This window comes from Danio rerio, chromosome 19, assembly GCF_052040795.2.
Source record: "Danio rerio strain M-AB ecotype USA chromosome 19, GRCz13ab, whole genome shotgun sequence".
Taxonomy (NCBI): domain Eukaryota; kingdom Metazoa; phylum Chordata; class Actinopteri; order Cypriniformes; family Danionidae; genus Danio; species Danio rerio.
The window spans coordinates 41,047,501-41,067,500 of record NC_141039.2 but is presented as its reverse complement, the minus strand read 5'-3'; the positions used below and the strand labels follow the sequence as shown (position 1 = coordinate 41,067,500).

Here is a 20,000-nt window from a genome sequence, read left to right as displayed (position 1 = left end):
TTATTATTATTCAGAGAAAGAATTCATATGACTGCTATAATATTATTTTAATAATAATAATAATAATAATGATGATGATGATGATGATGATGATGATGATGATGATGATGATGATAATAATAATAATAATTACACTTAAATACATGAATAATAACACCCATAGTAGTTAAAGTAAAGGTAAAGGTGTTTGCCAGCTGTAAAAAAAACTTTTTAAGAGAGTTCACTAATTCAAGAACTTGAAATGACATCATACCAAGTTCATTTCACTTCCGTAGATCTGTTATTCATCTCTTATTTCTCTCTGTTTATGTCTCTATCCTTCTCGTCTCTCTAGGGACTGTGCACTGTGACTGCTGCCTTTTTACACTTCTTCTTTCTGGCCTCTTTCTGCTGGGTTTTGACGGAGGCCTGGCAGTCCTACCTGGCCGTGATTGGCAAGATGAGATCTCGCCTCATTCGAAAGCGTTTCCTGTGCCTCGGCTGGGGTTTGTCATCCACACACACATACACACACTTGTATATATGGTTTATAGGACTTTCCAGGCTGGGCATTTGATCAAACTGAATTTGCAAATGAAATGTGCAAAGATGTGATTATCAAGAAAGCTAGGTCTGATTTGTAGTAAATATACTCAGAAAGCCAGAAGGTGCTCGTGCGGAAGCACACAAACCTGTCCAATTGCACACAAAGAAACTCATGAAATCCCCTGGGGAAAAAAGTGATTGCTGAATAAACAAGAAAATTAACTGAAGATTAACAGAAGATTTAACTATGCCACTGTCATGTCACCCTGCAGCCCAAGACTGGTTGCTCACTGAAGCTAAGCAGTGCTGAGAAAGGTCAGTGCCTAGATGGGAAACCACATGAGAAAACTAGGTTGCTATTGATAGGGGTCTTAGTGTGAAGTGAAGGGGACACTATACTGTCAGTGAGTGCCGTCTTTTGGATGCGACTTTAAACTGAGGTCCTGACTCTCTGTAATCATTAAAAATCCCATGACACTTCTTGTGAAAAGAGTAGGGGTGTAACCCTGGTGTCCTGGCCAAATTTCCTCCATTAAACCTCAACATTATGTCCTCCCAAACATCCCCATCGACTGAATTGGCTCTGTCACTGACTCTTCACTACACCTAGCTGGGGTGTTGTGAGCGCACTGGTGCTGTGAGCCTGTGGCTGCCGTCATTTCATCCAAGTGGATTCTGCACACTGGTGGTGGTGTGGAGAGACCCCCTCTCATAATTGTGAAGCGTTTTGGGTGTATGGCCATACACAATAAATGCGCTATATTAATACACATTAAATTAACTGCTTTCATTGATTTAGCATGACTAATACACACACTACTATGGATTTAGCTAACAAAAGGATTTATTTCAAACACCTGACTGTAGTTTTTAGATAAGTTTGAAGTAAAAAATATATATATATTACTAAAGCCGTAGTTCATTGACAACAATCATAATGGTGTATACAGTTAAAGTTAGAAATATAGCCCCCCCTGTTTATTTTTTTCTCCAATTTCTGTTTAACGGAGAGAAGATTTAATCAGCACATTTCTAAACATAATAGTTTTAATAACTCATTTATAATAACTGATTTATTTTATCTTTGCCATGATGACAGTAAATAATATTTTACTAGATATTTTAAGAAACTTCTATACAGCTTAATGTGACATTTAAAGGCTTAACTAGATTAATTAGGTCACCTAAGCAAGTTAGGATAATTAGGCAAGTTATTGTATAATGATGGTTTGTTCTGTAGACTATCTAAAAAAAAATAGCTTAAATGGGGCTAATAATTTTGACCTTGGAATGGTTTATAAAAAAATTAAAACTGCTTTAATTCTAGACAAAATAAAACAAATAAGACTTTCTCCAGAAGAAAAAAATATTATCAGACATACTGTGAAAATTTCCTTGCTCTGTTAAACATCTTTTTGGGAAATATTTTTAAAAAGAAGAAAAAGGGGGGGGGGGGGGGGGGGGGGATGGGGGCTAATAATTCTGACTTTAACTGTATATGGCTAGTGCTTTTCAGCAACCGATAAACTTCAGATAAAAGGTTTATGTCACTATTTCCAATCTCATAAGGTTCTTTTCACAGCATCGATGTTGTAATATAATAAAAATATAATGAGTTAAATAGACTTAAGCATTCATTAAGTTATTAAAACGTAGAAAGAGATGAAAGACTGTTTAAACGTAAGCGCCGTCAGGAGCAGCAGGCTAGCGCAGAAACTCCATTAAAAATAATTTTTAATGCAGTGTTTAAATTTAATGCAGTGCTTCTTGTCTGGTCTTAGACCCACTTTATATCGTATCTTAGTCAGGTAGTGAAGATCAATGGTTTTTAAAGAAATCAGTTCTTAAACGTGGCGATCTTGTATGGGATGGCAGTTCATCGGAAGCGCTTGGACTGGCTGACTGAAAATAAAAGTTAATTTGCATATACCTCATTGATGTCGTAATTTACATATTAAACCAAATACACATTTAAACCAGTTTTTGCATTAATAATTGCCTCGATTAAACCGTCCAACCCTACTTTCCATATTTGTAATGTATTTTATACTTTAAAAAAGCTTTTTATATGGCCTTACCATACATTTAAACCCAACCCTCACAGGAAAACTGTAGCTAATTTAAATGTCAAAACACCCTTTTAAGTATGATTTTTTTTAGAATTTTAAATTACAAGGACACCAAGAATGTCTTCATAAACCAGCTTAATAGAGCACAACTAGGTCATACCCATGTCATAATACAATTTTGTGTCCTCATAAACAACATAAGCAAGTAGACACACACAAGTAACACCAGAGGTCAAAAGTAAAGTTATTGTTGTGCTTCAGCCTCACATGTGCCATGCAAAAGTATAGCATGCCGGGTTTTATCAATTCAATCCCATCATATTGTCCAGCATGTCAGTTTGCTTCAGTGGAGCCCAATGACACGCCACAAACATGCCACGGCAGCTCAATGTTACTGCTGTGTTACAAGACGTTGATGTCTGATTGTTGATAAGAAAGCATTGTGTGTTGTCGTCTTACACAGGCAGGATTTGTAAGGATATTCAAGCTCTTGCTGTTGCTCACACACACATATATACTTGGTGTGTAACTTATTGATCTACTATCACTCCCATTAATTCACAGATGCCCTTTGCAGATATTGCAGAATAGCATTTCCACCCACCGGGAGGTGATAGAAGATGGATTTCTTGCTAAGATGTCAGAAAATGAGTTGTAATATATAGAATCTGAAATCTGAAAATTGCTATAGACATGGCCTGGTTGGTCATGTGTATGTTAAGGTGGTTGCATGCAGGGTGCTAATTTTACATTGACGATCAAAGGGGTCAAGTTTTTTCGGTTATATTTGGTATTATGCCTCCGTAAACCAAATTTATAAATTTTATCAAATTACATCTAGTTTCTTAATCATACTTGTTGTTATGTTTTCAGTATTTTGAGGGAATTTGAGTGGTTCTCAATGACATTTGTGATATTAAATAAACGGTGACAGTTTGATTTCCTGCATCTATTAATGGATGACCATGAGAGACTGCACAGATTTTTTATTTTACTGTTTAACTTTCATGTGTGAGCAAGTGTATAATAAAATACAAACTATGCATCAAGTTTTACACACATCTCCAAATGCCTTTTTTAAGAAACATGTTTAGTAAATACTTATACTGTCTGTTGATGCTCTAGATTTGCCAGATTCAAACCGATGAATTCATATTTTTGGTGCAAACATGCATTAATTTTTTTAATAAATATTATTTAAGCTACAGATTAGAGTTTCCCAGAGATGGGTTGCGGCTGGAAGGCATCCGCTGCATAAAAACTTGCTGGATAAGCTGCCAGTTCATTCCGCTGTGGCAACCCCAGATTTATAAAGGGACTAAGCCAACAAGAAAATGAATGAATGATACAGATTAGAGCAAATAATTTCTTAAATTAGAGCAAATAATTTTTTTTAAATGGCAGACCCCCTTTAATAGTCAAGAAATAACCATTTCTTTTGTAAGCTAAGACAGAGCTGTGTGCAGGCATAGTGTGTCCACAGTCATATTGGGGTTATATAAAGACAACAAGTCTCTTTTTGTAATTTCCTGATGTTAAAATAGGATCCAAATCCCTCTCATTTTGAGGCCCACCGCAATGTGGCGTAAGAGTTTATGTTTCTCCACCCACCGAATTGATCGACAGCCGCGTATTAACCTGTCCCTGTAGTAATGCGTATAACAACTGGGATTACAAGATCTCTTCAGTTCTCTTTGATCATCAATCATCATCAAATGTGATCAAGAATGAATTTTACAACTTTAAAACGTTTTAAAAACAGTGCACGTGTATAATGAATTACAAAAATTTACTTCAGCTTTACTTTATCATCACAGCCACGTATCAGTACAATTATAAAGGAAGACGCTCTAATCCCGATTTGTGGATGTTAAATACAATTTATTTTGCTCATTAACATAACCGATGTATCCTGTCAAATTTGCCTTGCAAAAACAGTGCAAAATTAAATGCACAAGCTGTGTGTGATGTCTGTGTGAACTTTGTATCATTGTGTGTGACTCATCATTACAGAAAGGCTTGAATTACCTCCACAACAAATACAACAAATAATCATTGGGAAAGTTCTTACTCTAGTATTTCTCACAAACATATGTCAGGTCTACTTACTTTATGTCTGTCACCGTGCTGTTTATCTGATGCAGCCGGACTGAGGCACACTCTAAAGGCTTATTTATACTTCTGCGTCTTCTTGCTTTGCATGTGGCCATGCATTTATACCTCTGTGCACTGTTTGTGTTGCTCTGCAATAACACTTCTGAAACGCTTGCTGGCAGTAGGTTATGTTATGTTCCTCTGTAATGAGTTTCTTTCTGGGTGCTTTTATTTATTTCTGAACACTACCTTAATGTACAAGTAGCTAAATCTCACTCATTCAGAAGTAGTTGTGTAACAACTTTAATCATAAGCTAAACACAAAACAAAAGTTTTCATATGAAGCACCTTCACGAGATTCAACACGTGTAAACAATCACTCCAACAGGTTTTCATGGCTTTCAGTCCTGCCCACACTGGTCATAGCTACCAAGCCGACCAATCACAGAGCTTGCACTACGTTGCAATGTGTAGTTACATTTTTTAAGAGATGCGTCGTTGCATCAGCGTCAGCCACGGCAAGGGGTATGCGACCCTGCGCAAAGGCTGCATCAGACCATATGCGTGCGCTTGAAGCAGAACTATAAATCAGTCTAACAGGCACGTGGGAATGGTGGGTGGGAAGAACTAGCTTTAAAGGCACAGACAACAAATATAGCTACATTGTGTTCAAGGTAGCAAATTCTGAAAGGTATACTAAAGCCCCTTTCACACATACAGACCTTTCCGGAAAATTGCCGGCAATTTTCCGGAAAGGTCCGTATGTGTGAACAGTCCCTTTTTGAAAATACCGGTAAATTCGTTCTGGCTATTTTCCGGAAAGAGAAGTTGTAACATTACCGGTAATTTGCCGGAATGCTGCGCTGTGTGAACGCAGAAGGAACATTGCCGGAATGGCACGTACGAGTCCTAAAACGTGCTGACGTAAGGTGTGTACTCCGGCCAATCAGAACATTCCTACGCTGATGACGCATTCACAAACAGCTGACTCATTCACAAATAGTAGAGCTACAAACAGCTGACGCGCGGTTTACAAAAATAAAAGAAATGGCATCAAACTGGAACGACAATGAAATTAAAGTCCTTCTCTCTATCCGAGCGGACGAAGAGATTAGTCGTCATATAAAAGGAACCGTTAGTGATGCGGTAACCTATGATAAAATAACAAACCGTCTGCGTGAACAAGGCATCCACAGAACCAAGAGTCAGGTCATTAGCAAATTAAAAACACTACGGCTAAAATTTCTCAAAGTAAACGATCACCATAAACAAAGTGGAAGTGGCAGAATTTCCTGGGCCTATTTTGATCTTTGCCAGTCTATCTGGGGGTCTAGTCATTCTACAAACCCCGTGGCATTGTCCAGTAGTTTAAATTCAGTTGATCCTGAAACTAACGCCCCCGAGGACTCGTGTGAAGGAAGTACTTCGACTCAAATGACAGAAACTCAGGTACCACCTTCTGATGCTGAGCAGATGGACTGTGTTACAGGTGGGTAAAATTATGTAAATGTTTACCTAATAAATGTGTGACATAACGTAAAACGTGTATGGAAATATTATTGTTTCTTTTTTTCCACATACAATGCTACTGTAATTTACAGTAAATGCTGTTGTGTTTTTGAACTATGCTATAGTAAAGTATTTTTATTAACCTATGCTATGGTAACAATTTTATGAATATAAACAAATTACCCAATACTGTAGTTTTCTACAACTATATATATGTAAATGTGTGTGTGTGTGTGTGTGTGTGTGTGTGTGTGTGTGAGATACTATTCACTATATGTCAGGTAATACTACAGTTTGCTGGAGCATTCATTAACAAAGTGTTGTAAATAATATAATATATACAGCACATTGCACATTTATTTACTAGTGTTTTAAAAAAAAACTAGCATTTAATATAAATCACTTAAGTATATTTACATGTGGGATGTAAATTATAATATACTTTATAGTAAGATGTTTGTATGTTGGTAGTAGATAAGAGGAACTAACAAAGAACTGTATTTTAGTAGCATTAATTTCAAATCCAACTTTTTACATTTTCAAAGCTGCACATGTAGACTTTGGTTAAATGCATTATGAACTAACAACAAGCTATATTGCATTTGTCAGTCAACATTAAAGGGATAGTTTACCCAAAACTGAAAAATATCATCATTTACTCATGCTTAACTTGTTATAAACCAGTTTGTGTTTTTTATTTGTATTAAATATATTATTAAATATTTATCTATCCTGCACAAAATAAGATATTTGGAGATTGTTGAAAAACTGTAACCATTGCCTTCCATGGTATTTGTTTACCTAAGTCAGTAGTTACAGGTTTTCAGCTTTCTTCAAAAAAGGTTTTTGTAACAAGTTAGAAGTGGGTAAATCATAACAGTTTTTTTTGGGTCAACCATGCCTAGTTACTTAAAATATTGATTGTGTTGGGTTTTTTATCCTCCTTTTTTAGGTTTCACTCAGCCACCAAGGAAGAAGGCAAAAAAAAACAAAGATCACATTGTTGACTCCATAACTACAGTGTTACACACTATGGAAACATCATTCAGAGAGCAAGAAGCACTCCGTGTTCAGCAGCAACGAGAGTATGAAGAAATGTTGCGCAAAGAGGCAAAGGAAGAGCAGAAGGAAGAAAGGGCAAGCATGATGGCAATGTGGAAGGAGATGATGGAGTTCCAAGGGAACCTCCTAAAGGACATTATGATGCGTCCACCCCTGGCAACTTCTCTTCCCTTAAATCCACTGTACCAACATCCTCACAGCTTCAATTTTCCAAGCCCTAGTACTAGCTACATGGTACCATATCACCCTCCAGGACAAGATGAAGATGCCTCTCACCATCCTCAGTTCAAACCTTCATTCTTGGAAGATTTGCAAGACTAAATTAAAATAAAACAGTTCACTTCCATTTTAAATAATTTTTTAATAAGAATTAGTTGATTATATGTGTTATTATTGCTTCTGTTTCCACAAACCAATATGTATTTTGTGCAGTACAGTAAGTATTTGTTCTATCCACAAAAGTATAAATGTTCATATTGAGTTGATACCATCTAAATATTATTTATGATGAACAAAATATGTAACTATAATACATTCATAAAATGTTAAGATTTTTGTTGCTTCATGGCCAGCTAAAATAAACAGTTTAAATCCATTTGCAGAAGGTTTTCTTATCAAGTTCAAAATAACTGGAATACACAAAGCGTGGACATGCCCACAAAATATCAGGCTAGCCGTTTAAGAAAATGCCAAATGCAAAGAAATAGTATCTGTCATCATTTATTCACCCTCATGTTGTTCAAAACTTGCCTTGCAGTTTTTCCTCCTGGTAAACACAAAGAAAGGTATTTTGAAGATCGTTAGTAATCGGAACAAAGGCAACTTCAACCTCCATTTTATATATATTTTTTTCATTCTATAGAATTCAGAGATTCCTTGCAACTGTTTGATTACCGACATTCTTCAAAATACCCTTCTTTGTGTTCAGCAGGAGGAAGTAAAAGTAGGTTTAAAACAGCAGGAGGGTGAGTAATATTTTTTGGATTAACTTTAACTCAGCAGTGATACTAATGCTCTGCGAACTGCTTGTGCATCATCAGTAATTCTGTTGTGCTCTCTGTCAGTAACATCAGCAGAAACATCACACTGGAGGTCAGTGTTCCATTCAGGCAGGTATCTTTCTTTCCTGAGCTCACAAATGTTATGCAAGATGCAGCAAGCCACAACAATATCAGACATAATATTTATGTCAACATCGTTGCGTTTAAGTAAACACCTCCAGCGTCCTTTAAGTCGGCCAAAGGAATTTTCAACAACCATTCGAGCTGAACTCAGACAGAAGTTGAAGTGAGACTGGTCAGGTGTTAGAATTTGGTGATTCAGGAAGCCCTTCATCAGCCATTTTTTAAGGGGGTATGCCGCATCTCCAATAAGATGTATGGGAACCTCCACTCCATCCACCACTGTAGATTTCTGTAAAAAATATTATAAAATAATTATAGTGGTTGTTTCAAATTAAGCTTGTTTTAGGAAACTTGGAAATATCTTGCATTAAAGTGTTTGGATGTAATGAGTTAAAAAGTAACTTGCTACTGTAATTAGATTACTTCTCTGCTAACAAAAGTCAAGTAAGAGTTTATTGTTACGTTAATTTTATGCAATTTAATTGCAGATGATTATAATATACTTCCCTTAAATTATGTAAATAATTTTGACAGTTCGGTATAAATCAAAACAACTGTATTTGTTATATATGTATTTCTTTAGTATTTGCTTTAAATATATTTTGCAGAATAAATTTCAACTAAAAAAGGTTAGATTCATCAAGATTGATCATGCTTAAGAAAAATTGAAGTTGGAATTTGTTCATAAAATATAGGGTATACATTCAGAGAAACTGTAATTCGTAATTAATTATTTTTTAAAGTAACTTACCAAACACTGCTGCACAATAATAGTTCTAATAACATTTGTCATAATTGTCCACCAATTCTCACTATTAACTAATGGTATATAGTAAGCATATTAGCTGTTTATTAGAATTTAGAGCACATATTGATAGCACATAATGAAATATTTGGTAACACTTTACAATAAGGTTGGATTAACATGCATTAACAATGAAAAACACATCTGTTAAGCATAACTTAATCTTTGTTAATGTTAACTACTCATATTTTAATTTACTGTAGGTTTACATTAGCAAAAATTCAGTACAAAAAAAAATTGTCTTAGGTCAAGTTATCTAATCCATTAACAAATATATGTATGCGTAAAGTGTTCATGTAAATAAACATTACCTAATTAAGTTGTTAATGAAAAGAGGTGCATTAGATTAAGTTCATTTAAGATTATGTAATGCTTAATTTAGTTGTTCACCATTAGTTCATGTTAACTAATACATAAATATATGTTTAGTCAACTTTAATAAAATAAGTAATACTTAATAATATTATAAAAGGTGTACCTCACGAGGAAACAAATACCCATCATGAGCCTCAGCCATTTGGTATATAGGTGAGTTGGCTAGCACTCTTGCATCGTGAGTTCGACCTGGCCAACCCACATACACATCCGTAAAACTGAAAAAATAATAATTATCTCAATATTAATAAAACAAAACATAAATATTATTTAAAGATAAACAGCATTTAACAAATGTCCATGTGCGAACAGTTAATTATCAAAGTTAGATAACAATAGCACTGTAAGCATATAGCTTATGTAGTACATTACTGGAACAGGTTTCTGCAATATCAGCATGTCATCTAGAAGGCTTGTGATAAGAAAACAATAAATATTTTGTGTGAAGAAAATGTAAACTAAAAACTGTACTGCTATTTATTAGGCAAATAACAAAATAAAATAATATTTGATCAAATCATGTTTTTATACCACAAATTTGTATAAATTTCACTTTCTTTCAGAGGTTAAGACATTAATCAAACATAAATTAAATCATTAAAATATTTCTTCTACCACAAGTAAAAGCATGTAATTGGGTATAAATACAATATAAACCGCATTGCATTTTAATTAAACAATAAATTAAATACTATATTTTAGCATTAGAAACTCTACTGTGACTTATATGGATTACCCATTAAAGAAACATAAACAATAGTTTTGGCCATCACGAATACTTGGGCAGCTGTGGCACAAATCAGTATGTGTTAAGAACTATATACTTTCTCACATATTTACATTTACTTACCAAAAGTTGTGATCCACAACGGCCTGCAACACTATAGAGTGCCAACCTTTACGGTTGCAGTAGGCAGCCTGGTCCACGTGAGGTTTAAGGATGGGTATGTGGCACCCATCGATGGCACCTGCGCACATCTTGTAGCCTCGGGCAAAAAAGCCATCAATGGTTTTTTGGAGACGCTCTCCTTTGGGCAGGCATATAAAGCGCTCGCAAAGGGTCTTCAGGGCATTTGTTACCTGATGGTGAAGTTAAACTGATTAGCTACATTTGTGTTACATTGTTTCATTTTTTACAACGCTCTTTGCTATTTTACAAAGTAAATGAATAGCAAATAACTTTTAGGTGAACAACTTTAAAACTATAAGCTACTCTTGTGAAAATGAATGAGTTTTTAATATAGATAGATAGACAGACAGATAGATAGACAGATAGATAGATAGACAGATAGATAGATAGATAGATAGATAGATAGATAGATAGATAGATAGATAGATAGATAGATAGATAGATAGATAGATAGATAGATAGATAGATAGATAGATAGATAGATAGATAGATAGATAGATAGACAGATAGATAGATAACATTTTATTTGCGTATTAATCACATATATCTAGAGTTCTACTACAAATAAACTTGACGTAGCCTACCTGACGAACAAGCATGCAGACAGTAGAAATTCCAAGGCCAAACAAGCAAGATATGGTCCTGTATTCACTCGGGGTGGCGTACCACCACAACACAACAGCAAGTCTCAGTCGGGGTTCCAGCGGTTTTCGCCAGCCGGTAGTTTTCCGTTTTAGAGATGGACTTAGTAGCTGCAGCACGAACTCGAATGTGTTTCTTGACATGCGAAAATGCTGCATCCACATACCGTCATCAAAGTTATTCAAAATATTCCCCCAAAATACTTTCCCGTGGATCCGCGGAAATGCCCATGTTCGTCGCACAGAACTCTTTGTAGCCAAATATGTAAACATTACGGTCTTTTTAAGCTGCAGGTAGCGCCTCTGCCTTTGGATGCTAGCGTTAACATTTTTTCGTCTATAGTTTAACAATTGTGTTTGTAGTCGTCTGTAACGATGCCTCTGGGACACAAGAAGGTGCATGAATACAAAATTTTGAAAGATAAATGAAATCATCAACAAAAATACAGATCGCATAATCCCCTCCATGTTTGTAAATACAATCCCAGCTGTTTAACTTCGAGGGCAAGTGGTTAATGATGTCACAGAATTTAACGGTATTTTGAAATGCATGTGTGAATGGTGCTTTTCCGGAAAATTTCCGGAACGTCCTCGCCTGTGTGAACAGCGCTTTTTTGAATATACCGGTAAAGTCGTTCCGGAAATTTTCCGGATATTTACCGGTATCACTGTGTGAAAGGGGCTTAAATAATCCAATGGGTGTTTTGAGCTGAAAATTTACAGACACATTCTGAAGACACAAAAGACTTATCTAAAATCTTAAAAAATGGGTAAAATAGGTGCCCTTTAAGTTAAACAAATGAATTACGAACAAACAAATGACCGAATTACCGAACAACCGGATGAATAAACAACCAAACAACTTAACACCGAACTGAACACACATATAGATTAAGTACATTTTACAAGAAACTTGTATCGGCAAAATTTTAGGACCAAGAAAGGTGCTTATTAGCCCTTGATTACGAGTTCGCAAACAGCAACCTTTCCTCAGCAGAACGAGGTCTTTCTTTTGTCTCTGTGCATGTGTGTGTGTGTTATAGCCTCTCCTACTGCTGTCTTCTCTATTGTGTTTGCCATCACAGTCAGGGAGGCCAGCTTTACTCATGTGCTAATTAGACCTATCCATTCTTCCTGCTCCATGTCTGTGTGCCACGTCCACACATAATGAGCTCTCCTCTGAAATATTCATGTCATTAACAATGCTCTGATTAACTCTGGAAATTAAAGGCAATTAGAAAAACGCGGGTTTGGAGAACAGGATTGAAAGGCGTGGGAAGGAAGGGGATGAACGACATCCAAATATGGCTCTGGAGGAAGTAGCATGTGGTGAAGAAACATGGGTTGCTCTGGATGGAAGCTCCATTGTGATTGCTATTATGTATTGTAATCTGCTGGGAATCAGGGTTTGGCTAGTGAGAAAAGTCTTCATACCTGATAAAGCCATTAAATTCAGAGAAAGTCCCTAATGATTTTTTTTCTTCCCAAAGCTGTTAAGTTTTGATCTTTTCCACAAAAACACAAATATTTCATGTGATTATAAATATGACCTTTGAAGTATTAAAATTATTCTTAGTAACTCAAAAAGTAAAATTATTACTTCAAAGTAAACATTTAATTAACTACTGACCCATTTTCCAAACATTTTTGTTTACATTTTGGTGTCTGCGTTAAATAAAATGTACAAAAAATGATTAAATATACATTTAAAGTACAACATACTTATTCCGGCCAGTAATTATTAAGTATATATTTAAAAAAATTATGATAATAAAATATATATTAAATAAAAAAGATTAATTGGTTAAATGTAGTACTAAATATTTGTCTTTCAATTATTCATTTTCTTTCGGTTTAATTCTTTATTTATAAGGAGCTGACACAGCGGAATGAACCGCCAACTATTTTGGCAAATGTTTTGCACTGCGGGTGCCCTTCTAGCTGCAACCCAGTACTGGGAAACACCCATACACATTCATTCACACACTCATTCACACACACACACTACACTACGGCCAATTTAATTCATCCAACTCACTTATAGCGGATGCCTTGGGACTGTGGGGGAAACCCACGCAAACGCGGGGAGAACATGCAAACTCCACACAGAAATTCCAACTGGCCCAGGCGGGACTCGAACCAGTGACCTTCTTACTGTGAGGCAACAGTGCTAACAACTGAGCCACCGTGCTGCCTAACTGTCTTTAGATCAAATTATTTTCTATAAAAAAACTTTGTTACACTGAATAAAATTTAAGTGTGTGCCCTCTACAAATATCCAAATACTCGATAGTTGTCAAATAAATGCAAAAATGGCAAAAATAAATCTTAAAAAATAAATAAACAAAATATATATCTATGTATATCTAATCTGATTGGCTGATAGCCGTGTCTGCAATATTAGAACTTGTACAGGCTCTTCACTCTGTTGTGTATTCCTCCGCCAACATAGAGTGACAGCAAATCAATAAACTCACTACAGTTTGACATATTGCAGTTGTTGGAAAATATAATGCACTTTTGAGTCTTTTTAGTCGAGAATGTAGATATTTAGATTGCAACTATGCAGTTTATTTATAAGGATAGTGCCTATTTTGAATACCCATAATTTTGGTGATACAGTGCTTCGGCAGTGATTAGCCTGTCATACTGAGCAGAACAAGGATGGTTGATGTTGTCTATCCACAAGATGGTGACAGAGACAGCATAATAAGCCCTTAGAGGAGAAAAACGCTTTGTACTGCAGCCTAGTTCAGTAAACAGAAAGAAAGAAGAAATGCCCGCATGTGTTTTGCATTTTTCCTTATTGCAAACAAAGCAGTAATCTGGTAATGTTTGCACTGCTTTAGCTTTTTCGAGGTTAATTATTGTGATCTCCCAATTGCAACAGAGAAATACTGGGAAATGTCTGTAGACTAATGGCATTTCATGCTGTTCAGCCTTATACTCTTGCCATGTCAGCAAAATCCACTGTTTTGTCATCACTTTAGACATTATGCTTGAGAATCAATCAAATGCCAGCTCTAAAGTGACATTAGTGAATTAGCAACAGTTTCTGCTGTTCTGACATCAGCTACAGATGTGAATGAATGGCGGAGGAAAGTAGATCCTTATACAAAATAATTTTTAAACTCTCTGAGTTTGACTTTCTTTTTCATATACACGATTGTGCCATCGCACTGTTATAAATGCAATATCACACTTGTAGCAGTGCAATGTGGATGTATATTGTTACTGGTGGCACACTAAGGCACTCAGCCTGTGGCCTCAAGCCAGTGTGCCTCCCACCAGTGCTGATATGCAGCCATATCATACTGCTACTCCTGTGATATTGCTTATAAAAGATAGTATAAAAGATCACCAATTATTCTGCCATCATCTACACACCCTTTACTTGTCAAACTTGTGCGGTTGAGCTCCTTTTTTTCTGTTGAAATTTTGGAAACACCTATCCATTGATTACCATAGTATTTGTTTTTCCTATTGTGGAAGTCAAAGTTTACAGGTTTAGCATTTAAAAAAAAAAAGAAAGAAAACTTAAAAAAGGTATAGAACCACTTGAGAATAAATAAATAGTGAGTAAATTATAATTTTTGGTTGAACTATCCCTTTAAAACTCCATGTTTCATCTTTGACCCATGTACATTTTAAAGATAACACCTAAAAACAAAACACAATGCTCTTCTGACACCTGATCATGTAATGATGTTCTACCATATGACACAACAGCTCTATGGTTCAGCTAGCATTCGCAGTTTTGATTCGAGAGTCACAATTCCTGCTCTGTGACCTTGCCCTATGGAGCGCTTATAAAGAATACAGTCAGGAACGTTTACACTGCTAAACTTTGGCCTTATGAAAAAAAAGACCTAGAGGCCCATGGGAATTGCTGTGTGCTAAAGTAGTGTGTGTGTGGGGTCTGAGAGGCCACAGTGCACAGAGTGTACCTGTACGCCGTGTGCATTTGTCCATGAAAAGGGCACAAGCTGAGGAAAGTCACCAATGTGAGAGGAGATTACTTCAGCTAACTTCCTCTCCAGCCTCAGGCCATCTGTCATTAATGCTTCTAAGAAAAAGGGAAAAAGTACAAGGAAACTAGGTTGCATGTTCTGTTCATTAGTATATCGTTTAGCAACCATGTAAAAAAAATGTCAGGTAAAAAAAGAAATGTTAGAGTAAAAATATGTAACCAGCTAACACTAAGTTTCCTTATACACACTACCTGACAAAGGAAGTCTTGTCGCCTATGCAAGTTTTAGGAACAACAAATAACTTGACTTCTAGATGATCATTTGGTATCAGAAGTTGCTTATATGAAAGACAAAGGTCTCTAGATTATGCTTATTTTACCAAAATAAAATATGATCATCCCTTGATTTTTAATTATTTAATTAGGACAGTAAGGTCTGACTTTGCTTAGACAAAAGTTTAATCACTGAAAAGAAATAACATACAGTATAGAATATAAAGTCATAGTGCAGTGGAAAAATAATTTTCATTGTGTATGACTCCCATGAGCTTGGACGATTGCATTCATACATTTCTGCAATGACTCAAATAACTCATTAATAAAGAAAGCGTTCCTGCAGGACTCCCAGAGTTCATCAGGATTCTTTGGATTCATCTTTAATGCCTTCTCCTTCATCTTGCTCCAGACATGTTCAACAATGTTCATGTCTGGTAATAGGACTGGCCAATGCTGGAGCACCCTGACCTTCTTTGCTTTTAGGAGCTTTGATGTGGAGGCTGAAGTTTGAGAAGGAGCGCTATCCTGCTGAAGAATTTGCCCTCTCCTGTAGTTTGTAATGTAATAGGCAGCACAAATGTCTTGATACCTCAGGCTGTTGATGTTGCTGACCACTCTGCAGATCTCTTGCACGTCCCCATACTGAATGTAACCCCAAATCATGATTTTTCCTTCACCAAACTTGCCTGATTTTTGTGATAATCGTGGGTCCATGAGAGATCCAATATGTCTTCTGCAGTATTTGTGATGAGTGAGATACAGTTCAACAGATAATTCACTGGAAAAATCTAACTTCTGCCACTTTTCCAAATAATCAACTAGAAGTCAAATTATTATTTGTTGCTCTTACAACTGAGATCGACGACAATACTTTTGTCAGAGTGTACAGTGAATAACTGTAAAATTCACATTCCCAGAATGCCCTGAAGACACTTTTTATTGTGATTGTCGACATTACAATGGTTCTTTTCAGGGGGGTTTCTCTTAAGTTTTGCACATTAAAGTTTAGCGTTACATATAATATTGATAAATAATGTTTATTGCTTTGCTTTTAATAAATTTTTTAATGGATTGTTAATTTGTAGGAATGTTGTAAGTGGTGTTTGATGTTTGATGTTTTAATATATTATGTATTGATTAATTGTTTTATGTTTTTAGGGTGACTATTCAAACATCCGTCAGTTGAAAAATAGCTTTTTGGCTAATTCTGGCACACATTTCTTGGTATTATTGTGCAATGTCCTTGTCAAATAAACTTACAAATAAACAAATGAATGAACAAACGAACAAATGAATAAACAAACACATAAAAAAATAGTATCCTGCTCTGCTTGAAATAAAAACCTGCTCTCCTTGAAAGTCTTGCCAAAAAAATATACAAAATATGGAAGAAAATATGTACAAAATCTTTTTTATTATACTTCTTCATCCATTTAGCTTAGTTTTGTTTTCTTTTTTATCTAAATACATCCAAATATTTATTCAGTATTTTTATTTTTCAGTAAATGTTGGCACCTCATTTAATGTGGGTTTTAAATAAAATTTTATTTGTCTGAGATTTTAACATCTAGATATATATTTTTTTCTCTTTTCACAGGTCTTCCAGCCTTAGTAGTAGCTGTATCTGTGGGTTTCACACGGGCTAGAGGTTACGGCACGCCAAGTTAGTAAGTATAACCAATGCAGTCCAGTCTCACAAGGAAAATGTAAAGCAGAGAAGTTTCTTTTCGAGCTTTCTATCATGTTTTATTTAGCTTAAGTAATTATTGAATCTGTAACAGAATATAGAAGTACATGCCAGAGCTTTTCTTACTAAAGGGAGATTAATATGTTCTTTAAAATGTATTACTTACCATTGGAAAACCTAGAATGCTAACTTCGCTAATGCTAACTGGCTTCATAGCCAATCACATAGCTGCTTTTGGTCTCTTTCCCAGCATGTTATCTAATGTGTTAGCATTAGCCATTATGTTTTTAGGCTAATCATTTCAGGCTTGCCTTACACACACACACACACACACACACACACACACAACGATTTAAATAAGATTCCTTTGTTTAATGGTTGTAAAAACATTTTTGGGATTAATTTGAACAAACAAATTAAGTTGAAGAAGACTAAATTTAGTAAGTTTATATATATATATATATATATATATATATATATATATATATATATATATATATATATATATATATATATATATACATACATATATATATATATATATATATATATATATATATATATATATATATATATATATATATATATATATATATATATATATATACATACATATATATATATATATATATATATATATATATATATATATATATATATATATATATATATATATATATATATATAATCAGCCCATATAAATAGTTTGCATAAAACTATAAATAGTTTTATATGTGGAATACTACTAAACACATAAGCTGTAAATACATTTGCATTTGGTATTTGAAAAATTAATTGTATTAAACAAATATCAGAAAAAAATACTTAATTTAATAAGTTAACAGCGAACTAAAATTTAATCAGACATATTTACAAATATATGCTGACATGTATATTCTACCAGAATATAATTACTTATTATTTTATTGCTAGTTTACTTATTTTTAGATATTTTAATAAATATTTTCATCATTTTAACTTAATCTTTTTTATTTGGTCACATTTCTTTTTAATGTATAATTTAAGCTATTAACAAACACAATTTGTGAGCTTAATACACTACTAATTAGCTGCTTATTAATAGTTAGTCACATAGTAGTTGTGTTTAGGTATTCAGTAAGATTAAGGATGTAAATTAAGATCATATCATCAACATCATATGCTAAAACACTCTTAATACCTTAGTAACAAGCAGGTAATAAGCCTGTAATAAATAGTCTGTATTGTTACTAAAACTAAGGTGATACCATATAATTTATAACACTAATTATGTATTTAAAAATATGGTACATAGGGTGAATAAAGAAATAACTCTAAAGTGAATGAGCAATGAGTCCATTATGCCTAATGTTGACCTTTTACCCTAGTATTTGTAGAATAATCTTGATTCAGAGAGCCCTCACGTCCTGCCCTGAGCTTTTTATCTTCTAATCCGCTGAATTCCCTCATTGGTCGTTTTCTGCCTCTCTGCATGTAATGGTTTCTGTCTTTCCTGCACCACTAAGCAATTGATTTAAAGAAGGGAGCTCCCTGACTAATCGGAGACAAAAGTTGAAAACAATGCTGGCCTTTGAGAGCTTTAATTGGATGTGTCTGACACATGGATTCCCCTCAAACCAAAGGACAAATTTTAGAAACGGTGCCAGAAAGTCAGTGGCCTGAAATAACCCCACCGCTGGACTGTTTACTTCTCAGTCACTCTTCATTGCAGTCTTCCACATATCAGTACATGCCTGATTGGACATCTCACAAATGTATCAGAAACACACTATACAGTGTAGACCGAAATATAGAATGATTAATAAACTATTTCACTTATTTAAAGGAATAATGTAATCTTTATTGTTCAAAATTCAGTGTTTCACAAGTGCTGTTTGACTATTTCGGTTTTAAAGATTAGAATGTTAACACTCGATTGAATAAGCGTTATCAGTGGTTATCAGCTGATATATATGGACCAGTAGGGGCCTTCTGCACCTATTGGTAATCTCAGAAGGCTGTTATCATCCATCCACAAGGTTAATCAGCTATACTAATGTCAAATACTCCAAATCCAGATCTGTTTTTACATTACTGTGATTGTAGGGGTTAATAAAATACAATAAATGAGAAATATAATAAATAATATAAATAATTCTTGTTAACTCCCGCCTGCAGCCATATGTGATCTATAGCTGATTAACCATGTGGATGGATGATTACAGCCTTCTGAACCTACCAGTAGTCGCAGAAGGCCCCTACTGGCCTATATTTATCAGCTGAAAACACCCATTCAATTGTGGGCTCTTTCCTAATGTTGACTCCACTGTTAATTGTAATCTATTTGATTGTGCTTAAGCAGAACATTAGCTAAATGTTTATATATAATACAATCATGATGAATCATTCTTGTCTCTAAAAATACTGTATGACCTTCCAGGTTTTGAAGAGCTGTTTTGTGTGGAAGTTTACCAGGCAATATTTGTATCCGTCCATTAGCTCGCTGCAGCTTTTTATTTGTCATCCGCAATGAAAGCAATTGAACAATGTGATACTTCCAGAAAGTACTAAGATGAAAAGGTTGCATTTGAAAGATCTATCCCTCAGTTTATTTTAATTTGTTTAGAGTCCAAGTTGGCTTCATTTATTTTTCTTCCTTTTTAATTTAATCTTTATTTGTGTGAGCAAAAAATAATTAAAGGTTAATGGAAACTGTGCAAAAATAAACCGTTTTTATCTCGCCAACTCCTCTTTCTTCTGAAGCTTGCCTTTCCCTGGTGATTTGCAGTGTTTGTATTTCACTTTCTGTCTCTTTCTTATTCTTTTAATTTCAGTTGCTGGTTGTCTCTGGAAGGGGGGCTGCTTTATGCGTTCGTCGGTCCTGCTGCTGTCATTGTCCTGGTAGGTTTCACTCTTTCTGCTTTCCTATTGGTTTGATTTTCTCAACATGAGCTCCACCCATTTCATATGCAAG

General features: G+C 34.9%; 3 protein-coding genes across 52 annotated transcripts in view; 2 read left to right on the top strand and 1 right to left on the bottom strand.

Annotated features, from left to right (window-relative positions):
- adgrb2 (adhesion G protein-coupled receptor B2) overlaps positions 1–20,000 on the top strand; it is a 554,448-nt gene that overhangs the window by 455,300 nt on the left and 79,148 nt on the right. For all 50 annotated transcript variants that reach the window (XR_015515959.2, XR_015515958.2, XR_015515944.2 and 47 more), the window contains 3 exon segments: positions 335–485; positions 16,958–17,027; positions 19,861–19,927. Coding sequence is in view for 15 of the 50 variants with exons in the window: in NM_001443200.1 (NP_001430129.1) it covers positions 335–485; positions 16,958–17,027; positions 19,861–19,927 (288 nt within the window). In the remaining 35 variants the exon portion in view is untranslated.
- Positions 5,661–7,854, top strand: LOC148679815 (uncharacterized). Its single transcript, XM_088651519.1, has 2 exons — positions 5,661–6,177; positions 7,150–7,854. Exons 1-2 carry the CDS (start codon positions 5,736–5,738, stop codon positions 7,578–7,580), a joined length of 873 nt encoding a protein of 290 aa, XP_088507645.1. The 5' UTR covers positions 5,661–5,735; the 3' UTR covers positions 7,581–7,854.
- zmp:0000000634 lies at positions 7,610–12,128 on the bottom strand. Its single transcript, XM_087273659.2, has 4 exons — positions 11,058–12,128; positions 10,414–10,643; positions 9,667–9,781; positions 7,610–8,672 (listed from the first exon to the last, which is right to left on the bottom strand). The coding sequence occupies exons 1-4, from the start codon at positions 11,580–11,582 to the stop codon at positions 8,250–8,252; spliced, it is 1,293 nt and encodes a 430-aa protein (XP_087129785.1). The 5' UTR covers positions 11,583–12,128; the 3' UTR covers positions 7,610–8,249.